The sequence below is a fragment of the Tachyglossus aculeatus genome, chromosome 4 (genome assembly GCF_015852505.1).
Source record: "Tachyglossus aculeatus isolate mTacAcu1 chromosome 4, mTacAcu1.pri, whole genome shotgun sequence".
NCBI lineage: Eukaryota > Metazoa > Chordata > Mammalia > Monotremata > Tachyglossidae > Tachyglossus > Tachyglossus aculeatus.
The window spans coordinates 137297815-137318333 of record NC_052069.1 but is presented as its reverse complement, the minus strand read 5'-3'; the positions used below and the strand labels follow the sequence as shown (position 1 = coordinate 137318333).

The 20519-nt window shown below is 50.8% G+C and overlaps 2 protein-coding genes across 13 annotated transcripts in view; both read left to right on the top strand.

The window, feature by feature from the left end:
• The window catches only part of ZNF638 (zinc finger protein 638), a 61909-nt gene extending 58097 nt beyond the window's left edge, over positions 1-3812 (top strand). For both annotated transcript variants that reach the window (XM_038744588.1, XM_038744587.1), the window contains exons 25-27: positions 1486-1581; positions 2875-2993; positions 3497-3812. In XM_038744588.1, the coding sequence (XP_038600516.1) occupies positions 1486-1581; positions 2875-2993; positions 3497-3568 (287 nt within the window). In that variant the 3' untranslated portion in view covers positions 3569-3812. The remainder of the gene's footprint in view (positions 1-1485; positions 1582-2874; positions 2994-3496) is intronic.
• A 4824-nt stretch (positions 3813-8636) lies between these two features.
• The window catches only part of DYSF (dysferlin), a 157711-nt gene continuing 145828 nt past the window's right edge, over positions 8637-20519 (top strand). For 6 of the 11 annotated variants that reach the window (XM_038744612.1, XM_038744610.1, XM_038744608.1 and 3 more), the window contains exon 1: positions 15389-15497. In XM_038744612.1, coding sequence (XP_038600540.1) covers positions 15404-15497 — 94 coding nt within the window. In that variant the 5' untranslated portion in view covers positions 15389-15403. Of the gene's footprint in view, positions 8725-15388; positions 15498-20519 lie in introns of those variants that run through there. The other 5 variants (XM_038744614.1, XM_038744611.1, XM_038744609.1 and 2 more) reach the window with 1 other exon arrangement.

Here is a 20519-nt window from a genome sequence, read left to right as displayed (position 1 = left end):
GTTTTGAATGGGAGGGAAGGACGAGACCAGATTCAGTCTGGCACAGCCTTCTCTAAGTGACCCTAGAATGGTCTTATTTTAATCAGCCAAATATTAGTGTCCCCACCTGTCTTTCAAACAAAGAAGCTGAACCACAAATACATGTGGAGAATTACAAAATTGCTAAATCAATCAGTGGTATCTAATAATGGTAGTATTTGCCAAGCGCTGTTTTAAGCACTGGGGAAGATACAAGGTAATCAGGTTGTCCCAAGTGGGGCTCACAGTCTTAATCCCCATTTTACAGATGAGGCAACTGAGGCACTGAGAAGTTAAGTGACTTGCCCAAAGTCACACAGTTGACAAGTGGCGGAGCCGACAAGTGGCGGAGCCGGGATTAGAACCCATGACCTCTGACTCCCAAGCCCGTGCTCTTTCCACTAAAGCCAGGTTGTATTTGAGTGCTTAGTGTGTGTGGAACACTGTACTGAGCGCTTGGGAGAGTAAGGTCCAACACAGTAGACACGTTCCCTGCCAAATACAGTGTATCTACCTGCCACGATTTGAAGATTGGCCTTTCCGCAGCGTTGCGGGGAATGGGGTATTGTCATTTATTTCTTGAGCGGGTATTTGGTTACCCTGAACATTGAGGTGAGACTGTTCTTAAAGTGAGCTTAGATCATGTGGCTCAGGTAAAGAAGTAAAGAATGTGACCCATATGAAATTGGGTCTTCCCCTTGCAGGCCAAGTGAAGGATTGAGCTCTGCCCCCATGGCTCCGGCGTGGGGTTATTTGGGCCAAGCGGTGGCTGATTTTGGCCTAGGGTGTGTAAGAAAGAGAGGCGCATCCACGTGAATGAAGTGCTTTCCTTTATAGATGCGTCTATCATTGGCAAGAGACCGATCCCCATACTGGTCAAGTTACCTAAACGAGAGAAGAGTGATTATGAGCTCTTCTGAGTGATTATGAGACACAAGCACTTGAGTTTCTTGAGCATAGATGCATGGATAGGTTCATTGTCTCTCTGATGCCCTTCCGTAACCACCAAATTTGTGTTTTTTAAAAATAATCCCTGTGATCATATCTAGCAAATATACGTAAATTTATGGATGCAGCACTTTTCCTTGCATTTTTTTTCTAACTACATAGGTAAAAAAGGTTCTCTGACATTCTCATCTTCTACTTCTAACTGCAATAGGAAGGAGCTTCCTGACGCCATTTTTTGGGCCTCTTAACCACTGGGGAAAATTTTGTCCATGGCATGGGAAGCAATTTCTACACAGACTAAAGGGCAGTTGAACTTGATAGGTAGCTGTCTAAAATGCATCTTAAGATATTGGCTGTGGGATTCAAGCCATTGAATACATTCTGCCACCAAATGAAACATCTGAGCAAATTTGGAAAGGAAGGTTAGGCTTCCCAACGCCTCCCCCACCCCCTCAAAAAATCCATTTGTACGATTGGTCCAGCAAGTAATGTATTTTTGTCCTCTCGTTACAATTCCAGTCCAGTCAAAATCAGGGAATGCAGCACCCGAGAAAAAGCGAAGGAAAGCAGAGGATCCTTCGCTAGGCAAGTCGAAGACCTCCAGTTTTCCCCAAGGTAAAGAAAAAGGACGTACCGCTTTCGTCGACCACCTCTGGTGAAATTAATCCACAGGGTGTGTCAGTCTTTGGCTCAGGATGTCTGGAGACGTGGTCTGTGACTTTGGCTGTGGTGACGTGCTGGGGGAGAGGGTTGGTGGTTGTCTGCTCTGGAAGGAGCTGCCTGGGTAAGGATGGATTTTGACAGCCCTGGGACCTTCCTTTCTTCCTTCCTAGACATGGAGGGAGGATGAGCAGCATGGCGTAGTGGATAGAGTATGGGCCTGTGGATCAGAACATCGTGGGTTCTAATCGTGGCTCCGCCACTCGTCTCCTATGTGGCCTTGAGCCAGTCACTTCACTTCTCTGTGCCTCAGTTACCACCTCTGTAAAACGGGGATTAAGACTGTGAGCCCCGTGCAGGACAGGGACTGTGTCCAACCCGATTTCCTCATATCCGCCCCAGCACTTAGTACAGCGCCTGGCACACGGTGCTTAACAGATACCACAAGTATTATCATTTTTGTATTATTATTATAAGCAAAGCCAACCAGGGAGAATGCTTACTCTTGCTTCTCTGGTCCACCAGCATGGGGGTAGCCAAGCAGTGATCCCCAAGTGCTTAACTGATGGGACAAGGCCAGTGGCCACCCCCAGTAGCTGTCTGAACAGCCTGGCAGTGTTTCCATGTGATGTGAAAGCCTCCTGGAGACGCAGCGGGCCGTGGGTTGGAGCGCCAGTAGGCCCCACCAGATTGGCATCAGCTGGGCCCCAGGTGGTTCTTGAGCTTTTGGGACTTGTGCCCTTCTGGCCTCCCCAGGTTTACCTCAGCTACTTATATAGAAGCAGGGTGGCCTAGTGGAAAGAGCACCAGACTGGGTTCTAATCCCGGTTCCGACACTTGTCTGCCCGCTTTACCTTGGGAGAGTCACTTCACCTCTCTGGGCCTAAATTCCCTCAACTGTGAAAGGGGGATTAAGACTCTGAGCCCCGAGTGGGACAAGGGACTCTGTCCAACCCGATTTGTGTGTATCTACCCCAGCGCTTAGTACAGTGCCTGGCACATAGTAAGTGCTTAACAAGTGCAGTTATTCTTGTTACCTCAGCATTGCGGAGAGGGTGGACCGAAAGACTCCACCCTGGGCCTGTTCTAGGTTCTGGTTTAATGGACCGGTGGTGGTGGAATGCCCTTGTCCGGGGAAGGCTTTACTTGTTAAACTTTATTGGAGACATAGAGGAATGAATAAATACGCACTAATTTTTATCGTCCTGGCTTCCTCCCTTTCTGTTCCCTCTCCATCTCTTTATCCAGGTTTAGATTTTCTTGTTCCGAAGGCTGGTTTCTTCTGTCAGATTTGTTCCCTTTTCTATTCGGATCAGATGACCATGGCAAACCACTGCAGGGGTGCCCGGCATCAGCAAAACATGGAGGTAAAGTTTCGGCTCCTTCCTCAGTAAGTTTCAGGGGCGCTGCAATCCACCAGGGGTCTTCATTCAAACGCTTACTGTGTGCAGAGCACTGAGTTGTGCACCTAGCTAGCACTGCTCCCCCAGTCGTGCTGTTGGGTGTTGGAGCTTTAAAGTGAGGCTTTTACCCAGTAACACCTACCCACTGACCTTTGTGCGATTTGGAGTTGCCGCCGCAGTTTGTGTACTGTGGTTTTCTTTTCCCCTTGACAATTTCTTTTCCTTCCCCCTGTCCCCATCATCCTTTGTTTGTCCATTCTAATAACTTCCGCAGCTCCGCTCCCTTTAGAGTAGCCCTTGTAGCCAGGCCCTTGGGCCCTCCTACAGTAAGCCACAGTGATTAGCAGTGGCTCTTCATCTAGCTCCCTCCTCAAAACAGCGAGAAAATAGGAATCGGCTGACGATTTAATCTCTGGCAATTGAGCCGTAAAACGCTGAGGCATTTTTATCCCATCTTTTTTCAACAGAAATTCATAGCCAAGCAAAAAGAAGAGAGAGAAAGGAAAGAAGCTGGAGCCGAAGAGAAGAGTTCCACGTGATCGGAAGAAGGAGGAATTCGTTAAGAATTCATTTAGGGTCCAGTTGGTTTGTGTATTTTGTTATAGATTAATTTGTAATTTGGTTCCAGAGAGACTGTTCATGTTGTACAAACTTCTGAATACACTCGATGAAGAAAACTATGCTGGGGAAATGTATAATGGATTTGGTTTTTATATCAAATCATCTGGCGTAGCGAAACATCTTTTGCAAGTGTTGCAATAAATGTTACTACTGTATAGTTCACATCACTTGTGTATGTATTCTTCATTGCTAAGGGAGCAGGGTGCGCCGTGCCTGCAGAGGCTTATGGGACTTTCCCACAGTTCCACACAGGGATGGGTGCACACAGGCTGGAGTCCTGGGTTCTAGGCAACTTACCTGCCTTCCACAGTTACCTTAGCTAAGCTTTCCCAGGCACCGGACTGCCGATGCCTGAATCTGATGGATTTAGGCGCCTGTATGAGGAGCAGGAGCCTGTAGGTAGCTCAGTCTGGGGGCCAGAGGAAGGCGTCTCCAGGAATAGGTGACGCTGTGAGCATCCACGATATGCTTGAACCATAGTCCAACTGGCTCCGGGGCCATCTGGGTGTTAATTCTGTAGTAACCCCTGATTGAACTTTTAGAACCATGGTAGCTTGCTTTAATGCATGGGGGTGGGGTAACCTAAATTGTTCTGGGCCTGCTCCATGGGCAGATCTACCTTAAAATAGCCTTAAAATCTTCTGCTTCTGGAGAAATCTCGATAAAGATTGTCTAAACCAGGAACTCTGAAGGGGAATTAATTTACCCTTAAAAACTCGTTGATATAAAATTGGAGTTGTGATTTGGTCAGGGATCCAGCCTTGCCCCGAGAGTTAGGAGGTTCCCTTCTCCCCAGGACCAGATGCTGAGTACTTATCAGTCAGTGGTATTTACTGAGCACTAGCTGTGTGCAGAATACTGTACTAAGCACTTGGGAGAGTACACTAAGCATTTGGGAGAGACAGGAGGCAGGGAAGTCAGCAAAAAAGCTGATGCATTACTCAAGGTGGACGAGGTTCAGTGCTTGGATTAATGTGGTGGTAGTTTTGATGGAGAGGAAAGGGCAGATTTTAGCAATGTGAAGGTTGAACTGACAGGATTTGGTGACATAAATATGTGGATTGAACGAGATTATCCAGTATCTATCTACCCCAGCGCTTAGAACAGTGCTTGGCACACAGTAAGCGCTTAATAAATACCGTAATAATAATAATGAGAGAGATAAAAGAATTGAGCAGCAATGAGGCCTAGTGGATGACGTATAGGCCTATGAGTCAGGAGGACCTTGGTTTTAATCCCGGCTTCACAACTTGTCTGCTCTGTGACCCTACTGGTCTGCTGTGCGACCTTGGGGAAGTTACTTCACTTCCTCTGTGCTTCACAGAGGTAAATGCCATGAAAATTAATAAATACCATAATTTAAAAAAAAATGAATGGAGGGTATGGGTTTTTGAGGCAGGGAGGATGGCGGTGCTGTTTAAGTGAAAGGAAAGTTGTGGGAGGACAAGGTTTTGGTGGGGAGATAACAGCTCCGTTTCGGACACGTTGAGGTATTGATAAGATTTCAAGTACAGCTATCCTGATGGCGGGAGGAAATGTGAGACCGCAGAGATCGGGACTGGAGATGTAGATTTGGGAATCATCCGCCTACTGATGGAGCCATAGGAGGGAATGATTTTTCCAAGGAAGTCGGAGTAGAGAGGAAAATAGGGGATCCAGAACTGAGCCTTGAGGGACTCCCACAGTTAGGGGGTGGGAGGCAGAGGAGGAGCCAGTGAGAGAGACTGAGAATGAGTAGCCAGTGAGATGAGGAGAACCAGGAGAGGAGAGGGTCAGGGAAGCCAAGGTTAGAACATGTTTCCAGGAGAAAGGGGGTGGTCGACAGTGTCAAAAGCAGCTGTGAGGTCTAGGCGGGTCAGGATGGAGTAGAGGCCATTGGATTTGGTAAGAACACTGGTGACCTTTGAGAGGGCGGGGGGGTGGAAGCCAGTTTGAAGGGGGGCAAGGATAAAATCAGGAGAAGTGGAGGCAAGCAGTCGTCGACAACTTGCTCAAAAAGTTTGGAGAGGAATGGTAGGAGGGAGATGGGGGGATAACTGGAGGGGAGGGGTCAAAGGATGGATTTTTTAGGATGAGGGAGACATGAGCTCATTGTCGGCAGGAAGTGTCTCATTGTACTCTCCCAAGTGCTTAGTACAGTGCTCTGCATAAAGTAAAAACTTATGATTGACTGACATGAACATGTTTGAGAGCAGTGGAGAAGAATCCATCAGAGAGTGAACAGTTGAAGATGGTCAATAAGCACATGACTCCCTTCTAGACTGTAAGCTTGTTGTGGCCAGGGATTGTCTCTATTGTTGAAGTCCAAGCACTTAATACAGTGCTCTGCACACAGTAAGTGCTCAATAAATACAATTGAATGAACACGAATGAGAGGGTTGCCTAAGTGCAAAACACAGTATCAGGCTCTGGCAGGAGCCCCCAGAGAAGATGGCAAGCTAGCAGGGGAGACACGCAATTGTAGACAGATAGAAGAAAGAGAATGGAAGAAAATATAACGAATATATAAACTTAATGGAGTATATGAAAGGTGCTGTGGGAAGCTAAGTGCTGATTACAGGGGTGCATGACAGGAAAAAAAATCATTAGGGAATTCCTTCTTAGAGGAAGTGAATTTCAGGAGGATTTTGAAGTTGGACAGAGCTGCGGCTTGGCAGATTCGAAGGGGAAGGGAGTTCCGGGCAGCGGGGGAAAGGGTGTGGCCAGAAGGTCAGCTTGAAGGTTTGCGTAGGAGATGTAAAGAGCATGGGCTGGTGAGTAGTGAGTGAAGGAGGTACAGTGGGACTTGCTAGAGGAGTGCCTTAAAGCCAGTGGTCAGGAACTGTTGCCTAACGGGGAGGTAAATGGAAGCCACTGGATCAGAGCTCGGGCCCCAGCCTACCTCGAACGGTGCTTGTGGGAATGGTGGAGAGGCTGTCATGGCTACCAAGTCTGTGGAAAAACATGTTCATCCGTACCTGTTCAAAATACTTGCTTCAAGTGAAAATAATAATAATAATGGTATTTGTTAAGCGCTTACCATGTGCCAAGCACTATTCTAAGCACTGGGGGAGATACAAGGTAATCAGGTTGTCCCACGTGGGGCTCACAGTCTTCATCCCCATTTTACAGATGAGGTAACTGAGGCACAGCGAAGTTAAGTGACTTGCCCAAAGTCACGCAGCTAAGTGGCAGAGACAGGATTAGAACCCATGACTTCTGACTCCCAAGCCCATGCTCTTTCCACTAAGCCACGCTGCTTATAATAGTGGTATTTAAGTGCTTACTGTACATAGCAGATGATGATGATACTTACTAAGCGCTTACTATGTGTAAAGCACTGTTCTAAGCACTGGGGAGGTTACAAGGTGATCAGGTTGTCCCACGGGGAGTTTACAGTCTTAATCCCCATTCTACAGATGAGGGAACTGAGGCACAGAGAAGTGACTTACCCAAAGTCACACCGCTGAAAAGTGGCGGAGCTGGGATTTGAACCCATGACCTCTGACTCCAAAGCCCGGGCTCTTTCCACTGAGCCACGCTACTTCTCCTGTACCCATTTGGTGTTTTGACTATTTTCCCCAACCATTTTTCTTTAATGGTATTTGTTCAGCAACTTAGTAGGTGCCAGGCTGTGTACTAAGTGCGGGACTTGATATCAGCTAATCAAGTTGGACACAGGCCATGTCCCACAAGAGCTCTTAATCATAATCCTCACTTATAACTAAGGCACAGAGAAGTTAAGTGACTTGTGTCTCACAACAAATGAGTGGCAGAGCCAGGATTAGATCTTTAGCCCATTCTTACAAACATACACACACTCCTCCCCCCACAACTTTAATCCACTAAAACACATACACCCCCACACCCCCACATACACACACAAACTCTTCCACCCCGTATTTTCCTTACAATCTTGGAATGTCATAATGAGAAGCTGCTCCTTCTGTTCAGATGAATGAGGTGTTTTGTATTCCAATTTGGTTTTCAATTTCCATCGTTTGGGGCCTGGGATGCAAGGAAATAGCTATTTATCTTCTGCAGGCCAAGGCTGTCAAACCAGGGAATGTTTCTGTTTATTCATTCAGTCGTATTTATTGGGCGCTTACTGTGTGCAGAGCACTGTACTAAGCGCTTGGAAAGTACAATACAGCAATAAAGAGAGACAATCCTTGCCCACAACGGGCTCACAGTCTAGAGGGGAAGGGAGTCAGATATCAATACAAGAAGCAGCGTGGCTCAATGGAAAGAGCCGGGGCTTGTGAGTCAGAGGTCCTGGTTTCGAGTCCCGGCTCCGCCCCTTGTCAGCTGGGTGACTTTGGGCAAGTCACGTCACTTCTCTGTGCCTCAGTTCCCTCATCTGTAAAATGGGGATTAAGACTGTGAGCCCAATGTGGGACAACCTGATCACCGTGTATCCCCCAGTGCTTAGAACAGTGCTTTGCACATAGTAAGCACTTAACAAATGCCATTATTATTATTTTCTGTGCCTCAGTTCCCTCATCCGGGAAATGGGGATTAAGACTGTGAGCCCCATGGGGGGCAAACCGATGACCTTGTATCCCCCCAGCGCTTAGAACAGTGCTTGGCACATAGTAAGCGCTTAACGAATACCAACCTTATTATTAGTAGTAGTACAAGTGAACAGGCATCACTAAGTATCGTCCTCTCCCGAGCGCTTAGTACCCAGTGAGCGCTCAATAAATGGTCCTGCGGGACGGACAGGTGGTAGGCCGCAACCTGGCCCCTGAAAGGGAGCGCTTGCCAGGCTGGGGGCGGGGAGCAGCTGGCCGGAGCAGCGTGTCGCAGATGATGTCTGCAGCGTCACCGGCCTGCGGGGCCGGACCGGACTCGGATTGCAGACCCGGGCAGGGGAGGGGGCGAGGAGGGGGCGGGGCACCCGCCTTTCCCCTTTAAGGGCCGGGCCAGGGGGAGACCCGGGGTCGGTCCTGCTGCCCGGCCGGGGGGGGCGAGGGGGGCCAAGGACCCCCGGGCCGACGATCGAGGATGCTGAGGGTCTTCATCCTCTACGCCGAGAACGTCCAGACCCCCGACACCGACGTCAGCGACGCCTACTGCTCTGTGGTCTTCGCAGGTGGGCACGGGGGGAGAGGCCGGGGGAGGGGGCGCCGGGCCGGGGGCTACCCCCGCGGCGTCCAGGGACACCCTCAGACCCAGGGACCAGAGAGAGGTGGGGCACTCAGAGACAGAGACAAGCGCAGAGAGGGGCAAGAGAGAAGTGGGCACTCGGAGACGGAGAGACAAGCGCAGAGAGGGGCAAGAGAGAAGTGGGCACTCAGAGACAGGGACAGGCACAGAGAGGGGCAAGAGAGAGGTGAGCACTCTGAGACAGGTGCAGAGAGAAACAAGGGAGAGGTGGCACTCAGAGACAGAGAGACAAGCGCAGAGAGGGGCAAGAGAGAAGTGGGCACTCAGAGACAGAGACAGGCACAGAGAGGGGCAAGAGAGAATGGGCACTCAGAGACAGAGAGACAAGCTCAGAGAGAAACAAGAGAGACGTGGACACTCAGAGACAGAGAGATGGGGCAGAGAGGGAGACGGGCACAGAGAAAGACAAGAGAGAGGTGGGCACCCAGAGACAGAGAGACAGGCGCAGAGAGGGATAAGAGAGAGGTGGGCACTCAGAGACAGAGAGAATAGGCACAGAGAGGGACAAAAGGGACATGGGCACTCAGAGGCAGAGAGGGAGATAGGAGCAGAGAGAAACAAGAAAAAGGCGGGGCACTCAGAGACAGAGAGAGACAGGCGCAGAGCGAGAAAGAAGAAAGAGGCGGGGCAGTAACCAGAGACTAGCGCAGAGAGAGAGGTGGGTCACTTACAAACCCACAAACAGGGCATTGAGAGAGAAACAGAGGCAAGAGTGAGTTGGGGAAGTGCTCTGAGACAGAAACTGACATCAGAGAGAGATGAGGTGCTCAGAGATGGTAAGAGATAAAGAGATCCCAGAGGGAGGCCCCCGCGGCTAGAGGCCCAGGTCTGGCTGGGAAGGAGAGGAGGGGATGAGGAGGCTTCTGGTTCCGGGCCTGGCGGGAGACCCGACCCGGCCAGGGGCAGGAGGTGGCAATAGTCTCTCCTGGACTTTGGTGAGTCTGATTCAAGAAGGGGCTGCTAGTCGCCCCCCACCAGCCCCCAATCTAGCCCCCAGAGTCCAGGAAAGCGGGTCTGGGCCGGGGGCTGGGAGAGGATCCTCAAACCGTGGTCCCAACCTGAATTCCCAGCCTTGACATCGCTCTCAGATTTCCCCCGGAGCCCCCGGCCCAGACCTTGCAGTGGGTCCTCCCCTCCCCCACCGGTGCCCGTCCGGTTCGGCAACCCTCCAGCCAGAGATAGTCTGCCCCTGGCCCCCTGGCACTATATTTGGACGTCTCCCCCTCCCTCGGCCCCCTCCCCCCAGCCCTGGCCGTCATCCTTTGCCCAGCTGTCCCAGGGCCTTCAACTCGTCCTGCCCAGTTGGCAGCCGACTCCTTTCCCTGGCAGGTGACTCAAGATTGGGGGGCCGCTGACAGCAGGATGAGGAGAATCAGTCACTCAATCAATCGTGTGCATGGAGTGCTTACTGTGTGCAGAGCGCTGTACTAAGTGCTTGGGAGAGTATAGTGCCACAGAGTTGGTAGGCACCTTCCCTCCTCACGATGAGCTTACAGTCTAGAGGGAGATAGGGTATCCACATGTTCAGGGGGAGACAGCACTGGATTGATGGGGATCAGGCAGGATACACCTGGGAAGGCTTCCTGGAGGAGGCCGGACTCATAATGGCAAAAAGCGGCAGAGGGCATTGCAGGGGAGGGGCATGGGGCGAGGAGAGCTGAGTTCAGAGAGAAGCAGCGTGGCTTAATGGAAAGAGCCCGGGCTTTGGAGTCAGAGGTCATGGGTTCAAATCCCAGCCCCGCCAATTGTCAGCCGTGTGACTTTGGGCAAGTCACTTCACTTCTCTGGGCCTCAGTTACCTAATCTGTAAAATGGGGATTAAGACTGTGAGCTCCCTGTGGGACAACCTCATCACCTTGTAACCTCCCCAGCGCTTAGAACAGTGCTTTGCACATAGTAAGCGCTTAATAAATGCCATTATTATTATTATTATTATTATTATTCAGGGAACAGAGAATAGTGGGCTTGTTCAGCGGAGCTCCCTGAACCAGGTCAGTCTCCTTCCCCTGGAACTGGCTTCTTTCTCCTGCCTCAGTTTCCCCATCCTTCAGCTCTGAATGCCTTAAAGAGCAGAGAAGGGCCTTTCCTGTCTGCAGATCAGGCTAGGTCAAACTGTTGGTGAGGCAGTGTTGGACGAGCAGGCAAGGGAGATCTCCATGAAGCTGTGGAAACAGACTCTGCCACTGCCAGGCTCATCCACACGCTGCCGCCCCCCGGTTCCGGCCCTGTCCCTCAGAGACTCCTGGGAAAGAGGATGAGAGCACATCTGCAGTGGGAAGGGTAAGGGGAGGGTTTTCCGGCCAGTAGCCGGTTCGTTGCTGGCCAGCCACTGCACAGCCACGGTCTGGTGTGTCCGGGGGTCAGGGCTGGGTCCAGGGAGATCCTGTGGCCAACCTGGCTCTTCCTCGGTTGGGTCGGGCACAGCCAAGTCAAACTCCCAGAAACGGAGAGCCACATATTCATTCGTTCAATCGTATTTATTGAGCGCTTACTGTGTGCAAAGCACTGTCATCTTTGGAAAGATGACCGCCCTACCTCCTTCCCCTCCCCACAGCACCTGTATATATGTTTGTACAGATTTATTACTCTATTTATTTTACTTGTACATATTTGCTATTCTATTTATTTTATTTTGTTATTATGTTTTGTTTTGTTGTCTGTCTCCCCCTTCTAGACTGTGAGCCCACTGTTGGGTAGGGACCGTCTCTGTATGTTGCCAACTTATACTTCCCAAGAGCTTAGTACAGTGCTCTGCACACAGTAAGTGCTCAATAAATACAACTGAATGAATGAAAGGGGGCTGGGGTCTGAGGCCACAGGGGATGGTAGAAGCAGCATGGCCTAGTGGAAAGAGCCCAGGCCTGGGAATCAGAGGATTTGGAGTCAAATTCCAGCTCTGCCAATTGCTTGCTGTGTGACCTTGAGCAAGTTGCGTAAGTTCTCGGTGCTGCAGTCTTCTGTTCTCCCTCCTACTTGGACTGCGAGCCCCAGGCAGGCCGGGGACTTTGTCCAACCTAATTCACTTGAATCTACCCCAGCACTTAGAACAGTATTTGACACATAGTAAGTGCTTAACGAATCCCATAAAAAACCTGACTCAGTCTCCTATGGCCACGCCACCCTGCCCCTTGCAGGCACAGATGGTCTGGCTGGTATGGACGGTGTGCGGGGAGGGGAGGGGGCTCCTGGGGGTGGGCTTGGGAGAACTGAGAGGGCCTGGGTGGCGGTGACACCCAGGGCCCTTGAAGAGAGACAGAGGGTGTGAACTCTGGGAACTGTGCCACTCGTGGCTCAGGAAGACCCACCCTCTCTCCTGGCTCAGGCCTCATCCCCGTCCCCAGCATCCCTCGGTGATCACTCAGAGGAGCGAGAGGAGCCATGTGGACGGAGTTACCAGCCTGCAGGGCGGGAAACTAGGGGGTGAGGGTCTTGGGGAACCCGGACCAAGTCTTAGAGGACAACAGGGTGCCCTGCTCTGACTTCATTCCTTTCGGGTGCGGAAATCATTCTTGGGCAGGGAGGGGTGCTGATGGCCGGGACACCTGTTGTGGGCAGGCTGGTGGAGGGGGTAAAGCTCCTCTACCCCCTTCCCACCCTCAGTCCAGCTGCAGCCGGATCATCTAACCCCCCTGACCTCTGCTCCATTCTGTGCCTCCTATCCCGGAAACTGAGTCATCAACCTCCCAGGGAGATGGGGGACAGGATACAGATGGGGAGGGGAATTGAAGCAGATGCAACACGGCCTAGTGGAAAGAGCACAGGCCTGGGAGTGAGAGGACTTGGGTTCTAACTCTGGCTCGGCCACTTGACTGTTGTGTGACCTTGGACGGGTCACTTAACTTCCCTGGCTTTTGGTTTCTTCATCCGTGATAAGCAGCGTGGCTCAGTGGAAAGAGCCCGGGCTTGGGAGTCAGAGGTCATGGGTTGAAATCCCGCCTCCGCCACTTGTCAGCTGTGTGACTTAGACTGTGAGCTCACTGTTAGACTGTGAGCCCACTGTTGGGTAGGGACCATCTCTATATGTTGCCAAATTGTACTTCCCAAGCACTTAGTACAGTGCTCTGCACACAGTCAGCGCTCAATAAATACGATTGAATGAATGAATGAATGACTTTGGGCAAGTCACTTAACTTCTCTGTGCCTCAGTTCCCTCATCTGTAAAATAGGGATTAAGACTGTGAGCCTGCCGTGGGACAACCTGATCACCTTGTAACCTCCCTAGCGCTTAGTACAGTGCTTTGCATATAGTAAGCGCTTGATAAGTGCTATCATTATTGTTATTACCTGTGAAAAAAGGATTCAAACCCTGTGCTTCCCTTTAGACACTTAGTACAGTGCCCTGCACACAGTAAGCGCTCAATAAATACGATCGAATGAATGTGGAACAGGGACTGGGCCCAAACTGCTTATGATATATCTACAGTGTTTGGTACAGTCCTTGACACAGAGTAAGCATTTGGTAAATTATTATTGAGCTGTCACAGTTTCCTCTCCGCCCCGGGCTGCGTCCGCTAAGGGGTCTGATGACAGTCGAGAAGGAGGATGGAGAAGGGCAGGGTTGGGGCCGGGTCACCCCTCCGGAGGGGGTCAACCATGTGGGACAACCTGATCACCTTGTACATTTTGCAGGTGAGGGAACTGAGGCACAGAGGAGTTAAGTGACTCGCCCAGGGTCACGCAGCAGACAAATGGCAGCAAACCTTCTGACTCCCAGGCCCGTCCGTGCTCTATCCCTATGCCATACTGCTTATCTGTCCATGGTTATCGATTGATCTCTGGTATGTACTGAGCGCTCGCTTGCTTTGTGGAGAGCCCCGTACAAAACGCTCGGGAGGGTACACTACAGCAGAGTTGGTAGATGTGACCCCTGCCCACAAGGAGTTTAGAGGAGGAGTTGGGCGTTAAAAACAGATTATTGGATTGGTTTCATCACACCCCACAGACAAACGTTTTAAGTAAATGCCTGCCAATGACAAAGTAAGAAATCATCTTTAGGAGGCGTGAAGATGTAGCCATCTAGTCTCGGCTTGCTACCGCTTCAGCAGAACCCTTTAATTTTTGCCTCATGATGGCTTCTGCTTAGTTACTCGGTTTTATGAAGAAAAATTGGATCTCGCACCTGCAGTATTGGGGAACATCCAGCTCCTCAATTTTACTCACTTTTGGCCCCCTACACATCCGCCATACACCCCCTGGCCTGGAATGCCCCCGCTCCCCACATCCGCCAAGCTAGCTCTCTTCCTCCCTTCAAGGCCCTACTGAGAGCTCACCTCCTCCAGGAGGCCTTCCCAGACTGAGCCCCCTCCTTCCTCTCCCCCTCCTCCCCGTCTCCATCCCTCCCGCCTTACCTCCTTCCCTTCCCCACAGCACCTGTATATATGTATATATATTTGTACGTATTTATTACTCTATTTATTTATTTTACTTGTACATATCTATTCTATTTATTTTATTTTGTTAATATGCTTTGTTTTGTTCTCTGTCACCCCATTCTAGACTGTGAGCCCACTGTTGGGTAGGGACCGTCTCTATGTGTTGACAACTTGTACTTCCCAAGCGCTTAGTACAGTGCTCTGCACACAGTAAGCGCTCAATAAATACGATTGATCGATTGATTGTATCCCCCCAGCGCTTAGAACAGTGCTTTGCACATAGTAAGCGCTTAACAAATTCCATTATTATTATGATTATTATTTATTATTATTCACAAATCTTGCACCAGTGACCCAGCACAGACCATCCAATAACTGTGTGTTGGTCCTTTGGTAGCTCATCTGCCCCCGAGGGACCTCACAACATCGGCCCCCAGCACCCCTCTTCGCCCCGCTCCCTGGAGGCCCAGGCCTGGGGGACGGGATGGGGGGGTGGGGAGGTAAGTAGTGCCAGTAAGTACTCGGCAGGTATCCGGTCATTAGGAAGCGGTCGGAGGGCACTCCCCTCTGCCACCCCCCAGGCCCAGCCTCTCTCTAGTCCTCCCTCTGGTCCTTTCCAGGCCAGCATCTCCCTATCCCTCCCTCTGCTCCTTCTCTGCTCCTCCCTCCTCTCTTCCCTCTGCTCCCCAAGACCCCGCTCCTCCCTTCACTCCTCCCTCCTTTCCTCCCCAAACCAGCCTCCCTCAGCTCTTCCCTCCGCTCCTCCTTCGTCTTGCCACTTGTCTGCTGTGTGACCTTGACCAAGCCACTTCACTTCTCTGTGCCTCAGTTTCCTCATCAGTAAAATGAGGATTAACACTGTGAGCCCCAAGTGGGACAACCTGATTACCGTGTATCTCCCTCAGCGCTTAGAGCAGTGCTTGGCACATAGTAAGCACTTAACAAATGCCGTCATCGTCATCATCCTTCTCCCTCCGGCCCTCCCTCTGGTCCTCCCCGGCCCAGCCTCTCTCTGTCCCTCCCTCTGCCACTCCCAGGCCCAGTCTCCCTCCACTCCTCCTCTCTCTGTTCTTCCCTCTGCCCCTCCCCTGTCCATCCTCCTTCCCTCCCTCCCTGGGCTCCTTTCCCTCCCTGGCTAAAGAGTCCCGGCCACTCTGTCCATCGCTGCCGCTGCCGCTGCCAGCCAGGGCCACTCCGTCCGCTGTTCTTCCTCCGGTCCTGTCCGGCCCGGCTATGCTGTGCTGCCTCTTGCAGAGGGCCAGCTCTCTCCCCAGCGTGGAGAAGAAGGGTCGCCACAGTGACCCCATCGCCAGCCTCAGCTTCCGAGGTGAGGGGCTGGCACGGCCAGACCGGGGGTGGTGGCGGAGGCCTGGAGCCGCCCAGGGCACGTGCCCCCTGGGAGGGTACCACCCGGAGCCAAGAGCTGCTGGCCCCTGCTGACAGGGACTAGTCCTGCTTGGATTGAACCCTGGTTGGATGCTGGGTGGTCCCTGGTGGGCCCTGGGTGGATTCTGTGTGGGCCCGGGTGGCAGCAGTGGCAGCAGTCTGTTTGGAGCTGCCCATTTCATGGGGCAGGAGGCAGCGAACCCGCCGCTGACCCTGGACAGTCAACAATGCTGTCACTTGGAGCTGCTCCTGGACATCTCTGTATTGCTCACTTTCTCACATCTTCTTCTCAGGAGGCCTTAGGTGTAGCAATAGTGGTATTTAAGTGCGTACATTGTACCAAGCACTGGAGTGGACACAGTCCCTGTCCCTCAAGGGCTCACAGAGTGGACACAGTCCCTGTCCCTCAAGGGCTCACAGTCTAAGCAGGAGGGAGAACAGGTATCAGATCCCCATTTTACAGATAAGGGAACTGAGGTACAGAAGAGCGAAGTGACTTGCCCAAGGTCACACAGCAGGAAAGTGTGTTTGTTGTGGGCAACGAATGTCTGTTTATTGTTATAGTGTACTCTCCCAAGGGCTTAGTACAGTGCTCTGGACACTAAGCGTTCAATAAATACGATTGAATGAATGAATGAATGAATGAATGAATAATCCGACCTACAGTGACTCTCCCCCCATTCCAAGCCTCACTGAAGGCCCTTCTCCTCCAAGAGGCCTTCCCAGACTCAGCCCCACTTTTCCTCAACTCCCATTCCCTTCTGCATTGCCCTGCTCTTACCCGCTCCCTCCCCCCTCGCAGCCCCACAGCACTTATGCACATATCTGTCATTTTATTTACTTTTATTGATGTCTTTCTAGACTGTAAGCCCGTTGTGGGCAGGGAATGTGACTGTTTATTGTTGTATTGTACTCTCCCAAGCTCTTAGCGCGATGCTCTTCACACAGCAAGCGCTCAATAAATACGATTGAATGAAGTGGCAGAACCAGGCTTAGAACTCAGGTCCGCCGACTCCCAGGACCGGGTCCTTTCCTGTTTATCTTAGAGCTGGCTAATTGTAAGCTTGCTTATTGTTAGCTGGCCCCGGGGAAGGGAAAGTCCTGACGACCAGCACTGAATCAGAAGAGAATCAGTTTTGCAAGTGGACAGCTTTGTGACTCCGCTCAGATCCTGTAACCTCTCTGGGCCAATTTCCTCCTCTTAAGGAGAATCAGCCTCTCTCTGCCTCAAAGTGAATCAATGTGGCAGTGCTTTGGAAAAAGAAAGGGCTAGAAAAATTAAAGGTAGTATCATTAATTAGTCTATGTGCTAGAACATCTAACACATAGACTAATTAATAATAATTTTGTAGTGAGGGGTCATGGGTGTGTGAGAATATAGCCCCTTGACATCCAACAGAGCAAATACTCTCCCCATCTTCAAAGCCGTTCCTAGAATCACATCTCCAAGAAACCTTCCTTGACTAACACCTCGTCTCCCCACCCTATTCACCCTCTGTTCTTTATCGCCTGTGAACTTTTATTGAGAAGCAGCAGACGTAGTGGATACAGGACCTGGCTTCTAATCCCAGTTCTGCCCCTTTCTGCTGTGTGACCGTAGGCAATTTCTCTGTGCTTCAGTTACCTCTTCTGGAAAATGGGGATCAGGATGGTGAGCCTCATGTGGGACAGGGATTGTGTCCAACCTGATTAGCTTGTGTCTACCTCGGTGGTTTTAGTACAGTGCCTGGCCACCCCCAGTTCCCTGCACCTATGTACATATCCTTATACTCTGCCCCTTCCCTATCCGTAAATTGTAAATTCCTTGAGGGCAGCGATGGTGTCTTCCGCCTCTATTTCACACCAGTGCTTAGAACAGTGCTTTGCACCTAGTAAGCGCTTAATAAATGCCATTATTATTATTATTCAAGCGTATAGTACAGTGTTCTGTCCAGGGTAGACAGTGTTACTAATCGAGTGATACATATGGGAGACAGCATGTGTGAACATGTGTGCTTGCATAGAGCATGTGGTGAGCAACTGGGAGAGAGTGTGTGTGTGTGTGTTTGTGTGTGTGTGAGTGAGGGCTGGGGGGAGGAAAGGGGAGACAAAAAGAGAGTTTTAGGGGGCTTCCCTTAAGCCGTGATAGCACGTCTGCCCCTTTTTCTTTAAGTTTGTTCATCTTTTGTGCGGCTCTTGACCTTTTATAGCCATGGCGGAGGCAGAGGGAGCGGGAGGGAGTGGGAAGTCCGGCTTCTCCAGGAATGTCTCTGTGCGCCCCTGGGACGCCAGGATCCTGGCTCAGCCATTGTTCTGGCTCCTCATCTTGACACCTCTTTCCTCTTCCTCTTCCTTTTCCCCTCCCCTCCCCTCCACCAGGAGACCCATTAACCATCTCTCTGGGGCAGCTGATCCACTCTCCCTGCCTCCCCAAAGGAATTCTCTGCAATCAATCAATCAGTCAATCAATGGTATTTATTGAGCACTTATTGCGTGCAGAGCACTGGAATAACACTTGGTAGATAATAATAATAATAATAATGGTATTTGTTAAGGGCTTACTATGTGCCAAGCACTGTTCTAAGTGCTGGAAGTGATCCCTGCCCAGAAGGAGCTTACAGTCTATTGATCAATCAGTTAACAATCTGATATCTATTGAGTGTGCAGAGCACTGGACTAAGCGCTTGGGAGAGTCCAATACAATAGAGATGGAAGACATGATCCCTGGAGGAACTTTCAGTCTGCAGGGCACTAAGTAAATACCACAGAGAAGCAGTATGCTTAGTAGTTAGAGCATGGGCCTGGGAGCCAGAAGGTCATGTGTTCTAATCACGCCTCCACTACTTGTCTGCTAATGACCTTGGGTAAGTCACTTCACTTCTTTGGGCCTCAGTTACCTCATCTGTTAAACGGTGATTTAAAACTGTGAGCCCCATGGGATTGTGTCCAACCTGATTAGGCTGTATCTACCCCAGCACTTAGTACAGTGTATGGCACAGAGTAAGTGCTTAACAAAAAGCACAATTATTATTATTGATTGATCGATCATTGGGAAACAGGAGGATGGTGGAATTTGGGAAGAAGCCTTAGAAGGTCTTCAATCAATCAATCAATCGTATTGATTGAGTGCTTACTATGTGCAGAGGACTGTACTAAGCGCTTGGGACAACAGAATTAGCAGACACGTTCCTTCCCCATAATGAGTTTACAGCCTAGAGGATGCGATCCAGCCTCCTGCCTCCAGGCAGGACTGCCCCCCTCTAGCTCATATGGGGCAGGGAATGTGTCTGTTATATTGTTATATTGTATTCTCCCAAGCGCTTAGTACAGTGCTCTGCACGCAGTAAACACTCAATCAATACGATTGACTGACTGACTGCCCCAGAGACATCTCCCCTCAAAAATGTAAACTTGGTGTGGGCAGGGAAAGTGTGTGTACCAGCTGTTATATTGTACTCTCCCGAGCACTTAGTACAGTAAGTGCTCAATAAATACCATTGATTGAAACAACTGGGGCTTATTAATTCTGCTCGTTGTGGGCAGGGAATATGTCAGTTTATTGTTATTCCGTACTCTTCCAAGCGCTTAGTACAGTGAAGCATGAGAAGCAGCGTGGCTTAGTGGAAAGAGCCCGGGCTTGGGAGTCAGAGGTCATTTGTCCTAATCCTGGCTCCGCCACTTATCGGCTGCGTGACTCTGGGCAAGTCACTTCATTTCTCTGTGCCTCAGTTACCTCATCTGTAAAATGGGGGCTAAGACTGTGAGCCCCACGAGGGACAACCTGATTACCTTGTATCAACCCCAGCTCTTAGAACAGTGCTTTGCACATAGTAAGCGCTTAACAGATGCCATTATTATTATTATTACTATTATTATTACAGTGCTCTGCCATCCCCCTTTTAGAGAGTGGATCCGTTCCACTTTCTTTGGCTAGTCGCTCCCCGGGATCTGCTAGCCTGGCCAGGCCCCCGCCGTTGACTGATTACTCCAAGTCCGACTTACTACAGTTTGATATCTTGCTTCCCATTTCTGGAGATGGACCCTATCCTAGCCTGGAAAACCATCCCTTCTCTGCCCCTTTTCTTTCATCTTTGTCCCATATTTGGAGGTGGGCCCCATCCTGGCCTGGAAAAACGTCCCTTTTCTGCCCCTTGTCCTTCATCTTCGTCCGTCCCCCATCCCTTCCACTGCAGACGAGCGGACCCTGGGTACCCCTGCTGGGGTCTCAGACCCCACATTTTGGGGAGGTCGAAGGGAGTTTCAGTCAGAACCCGATGCCTGACCTAGTGGCTAGAGCCCGGGCCTGGGAGTCAGAAGGGTCGTGGGTTCTAATCCCGCCTCTGCCACCTGTCTGTTGTGTGACCTTGGGCATGTCGCTTCACTTTTCTGGGCCTCAGTTCCCTCATCTATAAAATGGGGGTTGAGACTTACCGCCACATGTGGGACAAGGACTGTGTCCAGCCCAATTTTCTGGTACCCACCCCAGCGCTTAGCACAGTGCCTGGCACATAGTAAGCACTTAACAAATACCATTATTATTGAAGCAGCGTGGCTCAGTGGAAAGAGCCCGGGCTTTGGAGTCAGAGGTCATGGGTTCAAATCCCGGCTCCACCACTTATCAGCTGCGTGACTTTGGGCAAGTCACAACTTCTCTGGGCCTCAGTTCCCTCATCTGTAAAATGAGGATGAAGACTGTGAGCCCCCTGTGGGATGACCTGATCACCTTGTTAACCTCCCCAGTGCTTAGAACAGTGCTTTGCACATAGTAAACGCTTAATAAATGCCATTATTATTATTATTTTTTTTTTTTATCTGTCGGTCGTCATTGCCCAGTCATACTCCCTGCACTGGGGAGGATAGAAACTTGGGCCCTGCCCATTAAGTGGCCGCTGAGCGGGGAGAGCGACCACGGAGACGGAGGGGGCGGCTGTGGGCGGGCAGCTGTGCTCTGGGCGGCTGGCCAGTAAGGGCACTTGGAGCTGAC